The sequence below is a fragment of the Triturus cristatus genome, chromosome 1_2 (genome assembly GCF_964204655.1).
Source record: "Triturus cristatus chromosome 1_2, aTriCri1.1, whole genome shotgun sequence".
Taxonomy (NCBI): domain Eukaryota; kingdom Metazoa; phylum Chordata; class Amphibia; order Caudata; family Salamandridae; genus Triturus; species Triturus cristatus.
In genome coordinates, this window is record NC_140580.1 from 1,162,077,773 (window position 1) to 1,162,090,152 (window position 12,380).

The window sequence follows — 12,380 nt, forward strand, 5'->3', positions numbered from 1 at the left end:
TTTTGCTGATGAATGGTCAATAAACCAATACAATCCATAGCAAGAGAAAAACTTGAGAGAATTTTCTATGTGCTGATAAGATACATAGGAAGAGCTCTGTGATGTAAATTGGCATAGAATCAACCTTTTTGGGGGGGCAGTGGACTAGGGTATATGTAATGAATGCATATTAGAGAAACGGTACTTCTTGGTAACACGACAAAGAAATGAGTTGCTTAATTAATATTACAAAACTTAATACAAATACATTTGATAACAAAATAGTGGTGTCGGCGTGTTGATCATAATATCGCACTATGGCTTCGACTAGCAGACCACTAAGCACTAAACATATGTTTTCACCAAGTCTCTTTATTAATTAATGACCTGAAAATATTCTGTAGACTGCCAAGCTCTTCTGAGGAACACAGTGGAGTCTCAAGAGAATCTAAAACAAAATGTGTTACAGGTACTTCTTTTGGTACGTGAATCTATCTTAGATTCACACGGTATGCATCAATCACCAAGCCATGCCCCCTGTCAGGAGGAGAAAGTGCTGGGTTCGAATACGCTGGATATAAATGTTAAAGTAAATTATTTGTAATCATTATGCAGATTTGTCATTGGAATTGTCAAAGCATTGAGTATCTCTGACCGTGCAGGATTTTGCCGCACAATTTTTAAGAAGAACCTTTCTCCTGGAACCGTTATGTTTATTTTTCTTTAAAAAAAATAACGCAATAAGATTTAGGAAATAAAACAATTTACAATCCTTTCAAATTATGTTTAAAAAAATGTAAAGGAGCTGCAGGATTATGTTGCCCCATATGCAGCAGTGCCTCTCATTCGCAAGACATTACCCTTTAGAATCAGGTTCTGGAAAAGATGTCACATTGGGTCATGAAAGCCAAGAACAATGAAGACGTGAGGTTGAGTTTGAAAAAAGTGGAGAATGGAGCGTTTTCAAGAAGTCCCAGCTTAAGCACAGAGACGCGAATATTGGGTCTGCACAAGAGTAAAATATAAAGAGACATTGCTGATAACGTTGAGAGTGTCTCCTCAGACACCGCTCAGAGTCTCAGATCTTTCATCTTCCCTCTGTTCTCTTACTTCATAGGCACCAGAGACAGGGGAGGCATTTGCTAAAGTTTTAAGCCCACGTATTTTCGCTGCAAGTTGCTGACTGAAGACACGCTTGTCCTGGCTTTACCAAACACATTACCCACCTGAACCACCACACTGGACGATGCAGAAAGGGATTCTGGGATAAATCCATTGATGACCATGTCCAGCAAGAGGGCGCCTTCAGAATCCAGACCGCGGGCGATGTGCGTCACTCGCACAAGCTCTCCTGGAAGGACAAAGAAACAGCAATCACAGCTGGAGCACCAGACATTGTAGGGGCACTACGGTAGGTCACATCACAAATACCCTCGCTCCCCAACCCCACAGCCCCTCGTACACCATGCACCCACCCTACACCATCACCACAAGGTGCCCAAAGGCAATAATCTGGATCACCTCACATAATCCTGACTACATACATGAACTAAACACACGATACAAAAGGCAGAGGCTCACCCCACTGCCTGTTCCCTCATATGGAAGGTGCCCAAGAGCACGGGGTGCAATGTCAGATGCAAAGCCTGCTGTAAGGCACATGAGTCTCAATGCAACCGTGGTATCTACCACACCACAGACCTACTCATAGCATGCTTCAGGCCTGTCACCAAAGGGCCACAGTGAGACTTCGGCAATCTCATGACGCTTCACAAAGAAATGGGCATCTCACTGATTTAGGGAGCTGGATAGCCTCCTCCATATAGATGTCTAACTCCCTACCTGCTCTGCAGCCTGAAGGCCCTCTTGTGGCCTTCTACACATGGGTGTCACCCTCATACCTGCTCTGAACTCAGAAGTTCACCTCGTAGCCTTATGCACACGTATGTCACCTCCCTGACTGCTCTGAAGTCACATGATCCCTGAACAGCGCTCTGCGGATGTGCAGCACCACCCTGGCTGTTATGAAATAGAAACCTCTTTGCAGATAATTCCACAGACTCAATTCCTGTTGACATGTGGGACCCCTGCCCCATCCATCCTCCAGCCGCAGCCACTCGTTCACCCTCCAACTCTTCTGGTGCAACATTTTGCAACCTGAATCTCACACCTGGAGCTGGCTTTCAGAGCATTCGACTCATCCTCACCTGTAGTGAATTCCACCTGGGACTCCTGACGGAAGACACCTTTGCTCAGAGCAAATCCGTTCGCCGTGCCACCGTTCTGAAAGGCCGAGGACCAATAAACGGGGGCAGTGACTGCAACCAAAGTCCTCATCAGCGGCCCTGGCGGAGGAGAAGCACAAAGAGTCAGTTACTCTGCCACGGAAATTGTGGTTGGAAGCTGAACTTGCCAGGCAGTGACTTGGCACCAAGTAGAAACATCTCAATCTTACCTTTGATCCTCATGAGATTTAAAAAATGTCTCACATTTACCATGGATCAAATCAGTCAAGAAATTAGAAATATGGTGATACAGAGCCGGAAAAAACATCATTAGGCTGCGGGGGCTGTGAGCAGGATTCATACTTGAATGAATAATTGAACAAATAAATACCTGGGACGTGCAACAACTGCCCTGAGGTTTCCTTGCGAAACCTTGGTTATGCTGCCCCTAAATACACCTGTCCGTCACACTGGACTGGTTCTGCGGTTGATGCTCCTCCGTACCATGCTTGTCCCTCCACCTCACTCTGTTGGATCCGCCCACGTGTGCTTCGAAGCTGGTCCCAGGCTTCTCTGAGCTGTACAATATTTACTTTGTGTCTTGACTTACCGACGCTGGGCGGGATGTTCTCAATGCTGGTGCTTATAGTGGCTGTGCCGGAGTGGTGATCCTCGGTGATGTTGGCGCTCATTGAGGCAATCCCAAACTCTCTGTGGTTAATGATTCCGATCAGGCTTCCTCTGACCCTCAGCGGCCCGGCTGGCACGGAGGAACAGAAAAAGGGAGGAGGGAACATAGAATAAATAACACTCCATGGGGACCGGCCATCTTCAGAAACATCACGAACCAATCATCAAATGACAGTGATGGACGATCAACGAGACACCTACTGATGTCAAGGACTGGGCCAACTGCGTGCAAGGTTTGCAATTACGATACCTTTCAGATCACAGACCCACATGGTCACTGCTTGACCAGTGCATGTTCCAATATATCCCTTGTCCCAGAAAAGAGACACAAACTATGGAGCCTCCCTATGATCAAGAGACGACTTGCATATCCAGTCCTGCGACTCAGCCAATAAGTTACTTGACATTGCAGCAACATGGCTGTCTACATACCCATGGGGAGGTACCGACAGACACTATACTTCTTCCTGTGGCTCGGTGGTCACTCTCAGACCCTCTTAATTATGCTGCTGCTTGACCGATGCACTCGTGCCTCTGATGCTCCCTTCCCCCGCTAACCCCCCCCGCCATTGCCACTGCCCATAAATAGGTGCATCAAAGAGAGCTCGTGCTGGGACTGAGGCGAAAAGATGGCTCCTCACTGCTTACTCATTGTTCATGCTGCTTCAGAATGTATGTGTTCACTCTCTTGGTGGAGGTAAAAGCTGTAGTTCCCCTCAGTGGCAGAGCAACAGACTACAGGTCTCTCCTGTGACCTCAACATCTGGCATGCTTCCCGTAGTCACTGGTGCCCCAGCCCTTTTTTCCTCTCCTGCTCTCTCGTCTACCCAGGCTGAGTTTGGTGGCTTAGTGGACTAATGCCTCCACTGTAGGGGCATGTGTTCGACCTCATGGTCACAGGTTCAAATCCCGTCTGGTCCACTCGCTCTTTCATCCTTCTGAGGTGAATCAAATGAGTAGCATGGAGCTACATAACAACAAACATCTGTTATTCAGCACCAAGATGCCCTTGAGTGAACAAGTGCTTTACAAATACGTTAATTATATGAAGCAATGCTGGCTTAAGGTGGCTACTCTGAGCCATGTTGGCTCCAGTTAAAGGGGGAATTAAAACTACTATCAGCTGCTCAGCATTCACTCACCAGCTAGTCACTTCTGATTCTCAGCTTTTTTTTGTGGCAATATTAAAAGGCTAGAACTAAGGGGCTTAAAACATATTTAGATTAGAAAACTACAGATTGAGTTCCCAGAATAACTTCTCTCCACTGCAGAGAGTTTCACGGCACCGCGTCTCTTGCAGTTAGCCCTATGGACAACATATGGCCTGGGGGCTCCAGTCTTCACTCCTTTTTCTTCTCAAATATCCCAAAAGCCCTTGTTGTAACCAGATGCTGGGGCACATTCATTGTGAAACCCCACAGTCTATTGTCACATTTATTTGTAAATTCAGATTATGAGAAGCTTCTCTCAAACTCTAACCACAATGTGCTGATACTTACCAGGGCAGGGTCCCTCCTGGCAGGATGCCGTGTCCACGTCGTGGCCTGTGCAAGCTTTACCTCCATACTGCGGAGCTGGGCCAAGGCAGGAACGGGTGCGCTGGCGCTCTCCCCCACCGCAGGATACGGAGCAGCCCGACCAACTGCCCCAAGCTGTCCACTTACCATCCACTTCGGCAGAAAGAGAAAGTGTAGCAATGGGGCAGAGGAGAAAAGCGGTGTCCAGGAGGCAGGTGCAGGGTGTGAAGCAGGGAGAGAAAAGGAGGAGGGGACAGGCGGCAGGAGAGAGAAAAGAGGGAGGACAGAGAGGGGAACACAGTACAGTCAGAAGGAGTCAAAACACTGATGTAAACCCAGAACATTGTATGTAGCAACGCTGCCTCTACTGACTTATGACGGCTTTACACACTGTAGTAATAGACACCACTCATAAAGAAGACTGCATGCATACCTCGAGATCTCAAACTTTCTAGAAAGTCCTGGTTCCTAATAAAAGCTGCATGTGTACATCCTGAGATCTCAAACTTTCTAAAATATTCCTCACTCTTAAAGAAAGCTGCAAGCATACTACAACTTCGCAAACATTATACAAATGGAGCTGCATGATTTTATGACATCACAATCAAACATTCTTCAAGAAGACACATTATGACATCTGAAAAATTCTACTGGAGCTACCCATGCATTATGACATCACACTCAAACATTCTACGAGAGAAACAGCATTTGCATTATGAGATCATATTCTGTGAGCTGCATAAATATGACATCACAATCAAAGATTCTTCAAGAGGAGCCACACACGCATGCACATGCACCAATCTGCAAGAGGCATGCGTGCTTCATACCTGGGCATGGGGAGAGTAAGCAGCTCCTGGACTCGGTGTGCCGGCCCGGGCACGGCAGACCTCCATTGGCCGGCGCAGGGTCATTGCACAGCCGGGTCCTCTGCTGGACACCTTGGCTGCAAGTTTGGCTGCAGGGTCCCCAGTCTGACCAGTCTGAGAATCCTCCATTAGCTGATGAGAGAAGACACACTGCCAGTGAGTCCATGAAGCAAATGATGGAGGGGGGCGCATAAGAGGGGGGGAGCTTGGGGATCATGGGGAGTCAAACAGATGCCTTGGACCACAGATGACCGCCATGTCTTGGCCTCTTCTTTTGTTTTTTTATAAATAAATTTACAAAGCTTGGCACAATATTACAATCACTATATCATAGAAGTCTGTACTTTAGTTACATGTATCAATCTTGCCGCTCAAATATCCTTGAGTTCAAGTGTGGTTGTCTTCACATTCTACTACTGGCTGTATCCGAGCTGCACAAATATGTATTTCAACTATAAAAACAATTAAAAAAACAACATAAATATACCTGCGGCTTTCATTAAAATCTTTCTTTATGAAGTTATTATGACTATAAGACAGGTTGACATGTAAGGGGGAGAAAACCTTTATGTTGTGGTATTTGCACAATGCACTTGTCATGTTATATATCCATATTCATAATTTACAAGTCTATTTTTAAATTGCTTTCATATGTTTTTATAGTTGTTGAACAATTCTCTAGAGTAATACATTGGAGTATTATCCTTACATATTCATGAAAGTGTCTGTCCTGAGGAAGGTGGAGATTATGGAGCATTATCACCGAAACGCGGCGTTGACAAACCTCTTAACACACTGCAAAGCATGTTTGGATGAACATGATCTTCCCTACTCTGCATTCATGGATATGTAGCAGAATCTACAACTAATATGTTTAATACAATTCATGAGTCATTAGAGCGACAAATTGTCAATTTTAGTGTTGTATTTTAATAACAGCTTTGAAGAGGGACTAGGGTATTCACAAAAGTAACTTACACTTGTAAGTCATTTGAAAATGCATTTCACTCTTACACTTTTAAGACATGTTACTATTTTTGGCAATTCACAAAAATCTGAGTGTTTAGTTACTCAAAAGTGTAGACGTACACATATCTATCCCCCGAAAAAGGGGGTGGAGCAAAATAGATAAGTGTAAGTTACTACAGCCAAAAATGAAACAACAGTAAGGCCAGCACCACACATGTCCACCCACTGATAATGCAACACCCTTCATAGGAAATAATGGAGTCAGGGATTTTTAGAAAAGTTTTGGGAAACTTTTTTAGTTTTCACTATACTTTACGAAAGGGAGCTCTCCAACCTGACTGTGAAGTCTCCTTTTGGTACAGTAAAGGGAAAAGTAAAACTGTTTATTTAATTCAAAAACAATTATTCAAAATATGAATGTACATTATTTGTATATATTTCTTTTTAATGTAGATCAAAATAAAAAATGCTACAGCACTATTAATTTATTTTGAAAGGAAATCTTTAATTAATTAAATATATTAAATGAAATACAACATATTTTTGGGCAGTAAAGAAGGCTGTCAGTAGACTTCCTATGAATGATGAGTTGAGGATGCCTCCCTCAGATCTTTCTTTAACCGAGAAAAGCTGCTTGGCCTCTCCATTCTCCCATCTCTCAGTCCTTCCTTGCTCTCTCTTTTCCTCTCGCTTTATTAGGAGAGTACAGCGTCTGCCACAGATAAAACCATCAGGTGGGTGGAAGCTGATGCCCGCCTGCTTCGTCATAATTGGTCTCATGCAACATGGGGCCAGAGATTGCTGAAAGTTTACTGAGAGTGAAAAATAATAGATTGGCTGGTGTATATACCTGAATGCAGGTGACACACAAATTGAGGGTGAGTTGACAGACATGCCTCCTTCCTCTGCTCCTGCGTTGCTCCCCTTCCCTTTGCGTCCCCTTTTAGTTTTTTTAGTAATTGATTTTTTTTTTTACTTTCTTTGTAGGCCCTTGCAGCCGCAAGCTTGTTTCCCTATTATGCGTTTTATGCACTTTTTAGGTCTCGCCTGAGCCAGCGCTTTAGCGCTGCTCTGGCAAGAGCTTTAGTAAACGGGGGATTTGGAAGTGCAAACTAGTGCTTTTCAGGCCTCCAGCTACAGTGCATGTGCACCGGGCGCGCGCATCATTTGGCAGCCTACCTGATCACGTTTGCGGCCGCTTTGATGTTCTCAGTGAGCCGCGCGGCCACTGAGAACATCAAAGCGGCCGCGAAAGTGCTCACCATTTGCCACCCCCTCCCTTATCCCACTTCCTGCTTGTTTAGTAAGGACTTGGACGAGGAGTAGACGCTTAGAGGTTCTAGTTCTTTCTCTTTGCAGTTTATTTCACTACCTGGTTTGAAATGTGCTAAGGGCTGTGGGTTGAGTTTTTAATGCGCATGTTATCTCTAGACCTTTGTTTTAGCAGCAAAGGCTTCATCTGTGCTCCTAAATATCCCCCACAAGGCCCCGGCTCTGAGTCATGTCATTTATTTTTGCCTTGTGGTTCAATTTCCTGAAACGTAATGTAGGACAATAACGCGACACTTAATGAACTGTGTTTTGAATCCTGTTTACTACCTGGATTCTCCCCTGAAGGTGAGCGCTGAAAAGGTGATCTGTGTTTTGGCATGCTCTGGTTTCTACTTCTCTCCCTCTAGTATTCTAATGAAAGGCTGCTCTGAGTTTATAAACAGAGGAGTCATTGTTTTCAGTAATTGTACACGTTCAGTTGTGGTGAGAAATCAGAGTCTAGAGTGCTGACCCACATTACAGAAGTCAGCTCTTTGTCTCTGCTGTGTTGCAGTTGCCAGCGTTTGCTGCACGTTTGACACGAATTGGAGGAAAGCTTGTATGAGCACTTTTTATTTTTATGATAAGGACATGCAACATTTCCAGACAACATTTTAAAAATGCGCTGAAGCTGATATGCTATGCCATGATTTGTCCTAGTGAAGGGACGTGCAAAACCGTCTAACATCTCTTTTCTCACTAAATTTTGCAAATTACTAGACAAATGATGTGAAATTCTACTTTTAACGCCAAGTGGTTTGCCAGAATCTCATCACTTTTTTTTTTAACCTCGAGCACTCACCTCACTGAGAACTAAAAAAAAAACTCACTAGATACCGGAAGGATACTGGTTCGAGCAAAAAATGTCTCTTGTTAAGACATTTTGTGTATGAACCCGTCTCTTTTTTTACCCGAGTAGCGCAATTGGGTTAAAAAAGTTGCACCAAATCGCATAATAGGCAATTTTGAGAATTGTTTCTAATGGGAAAATTCGGGAGTTTTGCAAATTTCGCTAGTGTACCTAAAATGTTGCCCCGTTAGTTACAAAATAGCTAATTTCGATAACTGCAACACGATAATAAAAGCGAAACAAGCATTGGCATAGCCAATAGGTCTCGCCTTTGGGACCTTATAAGTATTTAGTTATGCAGCACAATATCATTGGTACAACAGCATCAACTGTTGCATGGCTAAACACTTATAAGGTCCCAAAGGCGAGACCCATTGGCTATGCCAATGCTTGTTAACATTACTTCTCCAACAAGGGGGTCCGTCATCATAGAACAGTAACTCAAAAGTAAACTAAAAACATTTGCCTGTGCAGTGCTGTGGAGCATATGTGTGCATTTGTGGTGACACATGCACACTTATATGACACCATGCTGGGGCTCGAGAAGGAAGAGTTACTAACCTTCGGTAACGATATATCTGGTAGAGACACAGTCCAGCCACAGATTCCTTAACTTAGAATATCTCCCCAGGCGTCAGACTGGATCTCGAAAATCTTTTTCTCCCCAGCAATACCTCTGCACGCCAGGAGTTGGCATCGCCCGGCTCCGTCCTGAAGTCGTCCACGGAAGTGATGTCAATGGAGCCATATAAGCCCCTCTCGGTGTGCTGACGTCAGTTTTCTACAGGAAACTTTTCCGCGCCACAACGCGGAGCCATGCAAAAAACTGCGATAGCATAGGAATAGTGTGTGTTAAAAAAGAGCAAAATCGTTGAAACAACAACGATAAGGAACATGAAAATGAGAGTCAAATCATTTGGAATGAGAAACAATAGGAAGTTGAAAAAGCACCCAGTACCTGGAGGGTCTGAAGGGAGCTCACAGAGCACTTGCTGCAAGCAAGGGCCCAACAAATTGCCAAGTCGTGCCCCACCTCGAGGGGGTAACGGCTGCGGCGCAAAAGATATGACAAGCCAGGCACAGCTTGTCCCCACAGGAGGGAATTGAAAAGAACCACAATATCGAAGCAACATGTTGCAAGACAAGTGACTAGAAGTGAATGACCACCAGAAAGTTCACTACACACACCCTCCAGAGACTGAATGACTGTAGCACCAAAGAGAACCCAACCCAACCGACTGCCATAGAAAGAAGGAGGCACAGGCGTGGGCGGTGGGAGGGAATAAAAAACAGAATAACTCCACACATGAAGAACACAGGTGGAGCAACATGAGAAGGCAGTGAAAAGTAAAGACCTTAACCACCTGATTAGATCATTTGGATTCCAGTTAACTTCATATGCGGATGACACACAGATTGTGTTGTCTATCCAGAAGGGGTCTGAGAACATCGTTAACCTCTGGACACCGGATTGGAGGCCAACAGCAATGGGCTCACCCCCAGCACCTGTGGCTCGTGCCTAGAATCTGGGAGTGATTCTTGATTTGTAGCTCTCCTTCGGTGACCAAATTAGCAGGGTTGTTTCCTCCTGCTTTTTTATTCTTAGATCCCTCAGGAAAATCAAATTCCTCCTCCTGGAAGACAGCCTGAAGACAGTAGCCACAGCACTCATTCTGTCTCGACTACACTACTGCAATAGTCTCTATATTAACATCCAAGAGAGACATCTGGCCAGACTCCAGATCGTGCAGAATGCGGCGGCTAGGCTGATCACAGGGACATCTAAGTTTGTTTCGGTAAGGATGGGTCTTAGGACACTCCATTGGTTACCTGTTAAACAACAAATTCAGTTTAAGGCCCTGTGCATAGTTATTAAGGCACTCAGTGGAGTTGGTCCTGATTTTCTGAAACATGCCCCTCAGTGGTATGTTTCCGGAAGAGACCTACGTTCGGTTCAAGCCAAACAAGTGAACCTTCCCCGCTATCACAAAGCTAACTGGGGAGGCAGGAGTTTTTGCCATTGTGCTGCTAAGGCATGGAACAGCTTACCTTTCCACCTTAGAGATATAACTGAGCTCCTCCCTTTTAGGAAAGAATTAAAAACTTGGCTATTTACATAATCACCTTCTCCAGCAAACAACCATAAGTTAATTTCAGGTGGGTAGTGCACAGCGCCAGGACACCTCTGGGTAACAGAGCACTATAGAAATCATTTTAACATAACATAACATAACCTAAAAACGGGGACGGAGCGGAGAGCCAAAGGGCTCGCAAGCCGAACAACACCCCCTGCGCCAAAGGAAGGTGCGAGAACATGCCACCAACCAAACACTAGGACTGAGGGGAGGCTGAAGGGCCCCACGCAGGAGAACACACCCTACCCGAGAGTGAGGTGTGAGAGCACACCCCGGAAGACCAAGGCCACCAGAAAGGGAGGGGCTAGGTGAAAAAACACCATATGAAAAGGTCTTCTCAGAGCGGGGAGGATGGGCGGGCGTTAAGGAATCTGCAGCTAGACTGTGTCTCTACCAGATATATCGTTACCGAAGGAGAACATATTCGTCAAAAGGCTGACGAAACACGGTGGGAACCACAATGCCAGAGCAACTGACATAAGACCCAGGGAACTCCATAAGGAACATGAACAAGGGACAACAAAGACACCAAAATCTGACGAGGGATGGTGTAAGACCTCTCTCGCCCAGACACAGACTTAAGGAAATACAGAACTAGAAAGATTAGTGCCAACGTAAGAAACAATGCCGTGACTCCTTCAAAGAAGGATCCCAGCACCAGTCCCTACGATCCATGAGGAACAAAGTCCCAAAGGGGCAAAACAACGTGACAACGGTAGAGCATACCGCTTGTACATACACCATAGTGGATGCCAAAATGAAACAGGGGACAGTCCGAAGACTGTCCGGCCAAGAACAGGAGCCGCAGCAGGAGGCCCGTGTGAGTAAGAAAAAACACACATCAAATGTGTACCCCCTAGGACACGTGACAACAGTGGCAGGGCAGAACCCAGAGTCATGTGCCAACAGAGACAGAATAGTCGTCATCGAGCAAAAGTTCAGTAGGTAGGCATGCAGCCAACGTACCGAAAGGTACCACTGTGAGGGGATAACCTGCAAAGCCAGGAACACATAGATAACTCCATTCCGAAGGAGAGAGTGAGCAAGAAGGCCTGATACTAAGGCAAAAAGAACCTAGTATGCGAGCACCTCCATGGCGTGTAGAACCTTTGACATATAAACAAAGAGACAGAAATGTTGCCACACACACGTGAAGTGACGAAACTCTAAACAGGGGAGTCGCTCAATCTGTACCACTGTACCGGTGTGCGGCATAACAGTCACAGAACGTAGAAAAAACAACAGTTCCCCGAGGGGGAAGAAACCTGGTCTCCCGTGAGGCAGGTGGAAACATAGCCCACGATACTGCCAATAAAGGATTGAGAGAAGGCACAGACAGAAGCCTGTCGCCAAAAGCATACATCGCCATAGCCCGACACCGTCTACCAACAGGGAGAATGTCGAGAAGAATACATGCACAGTAATGCTACCTAAAGAAGCAACTGTGCCAGAATGGGAGTAAGAACTCACACCCAGAAAGCCAGCTGGTGGGGAGCCCATCACCAGTGCTACAAATGTGAGTAAGAACCCACACCCCGAGAAACACCTGGGGTGGAGAACAGATCCGGTGGCAGAAAGTCGTAGACAAGAGCCACTCCTTGAAGAACTAAGAAATATGCACAGGGCAGGAGTGGACAAACCGGACCCTCTGTCCTGCAAGAAGCAAGGGACCGGAGACCCTGCTAGGGAAGTGGGGTAGGAGGCAACACACAGCCGAGACAGAGCCGGCGGGAACTCCCCTTGCCCTAGGCAAGAACCCTGACAGTACTTGAGCCACAAGAAAAGATGTAGAGCACAACCTGTATGCACCAATATGGCAAGTATTCACAGAATAC

At 45.6% G+C, this 12,380-nt stretch overlaps 1 protein-coding gene across 1 annotated transcript in view; it reads right to left on the reverse strand.

The window, feature by feature from the left end:
* Positions 1–12,380, reverse strand: part of HMCN2 (hemicentin 2) — a 769,579-nt gene that overhangs the window by 59,967 nt on the left and 697,232 nt on the right. Inside the window, exons 75-79 of the mRNA XM_085613971.1 lie at positions 5,242–5,412; positions 4,394–4,564; positions 2,815–2,964; positions 2,187–2,324; positions 1,206–1,330 (exon numbers count right to left, since the gene is read on the reverse strand). Of these exons, the coding sequence (XP_085470097.1) occupies positions 1,206–1,330; positions 2,187–2,324; positions 2,815–2,964; positions 4,394–4,564; positions 5,242–5,412 (755 nt within the window). The remainder of the gene's footprint in view (positions 1–1,205; positions 1,331–2,186; positions 2,325–2,814; positions 2,965–4,393; positions 4,565–5,241; positions 5,413–12,380) is intronic.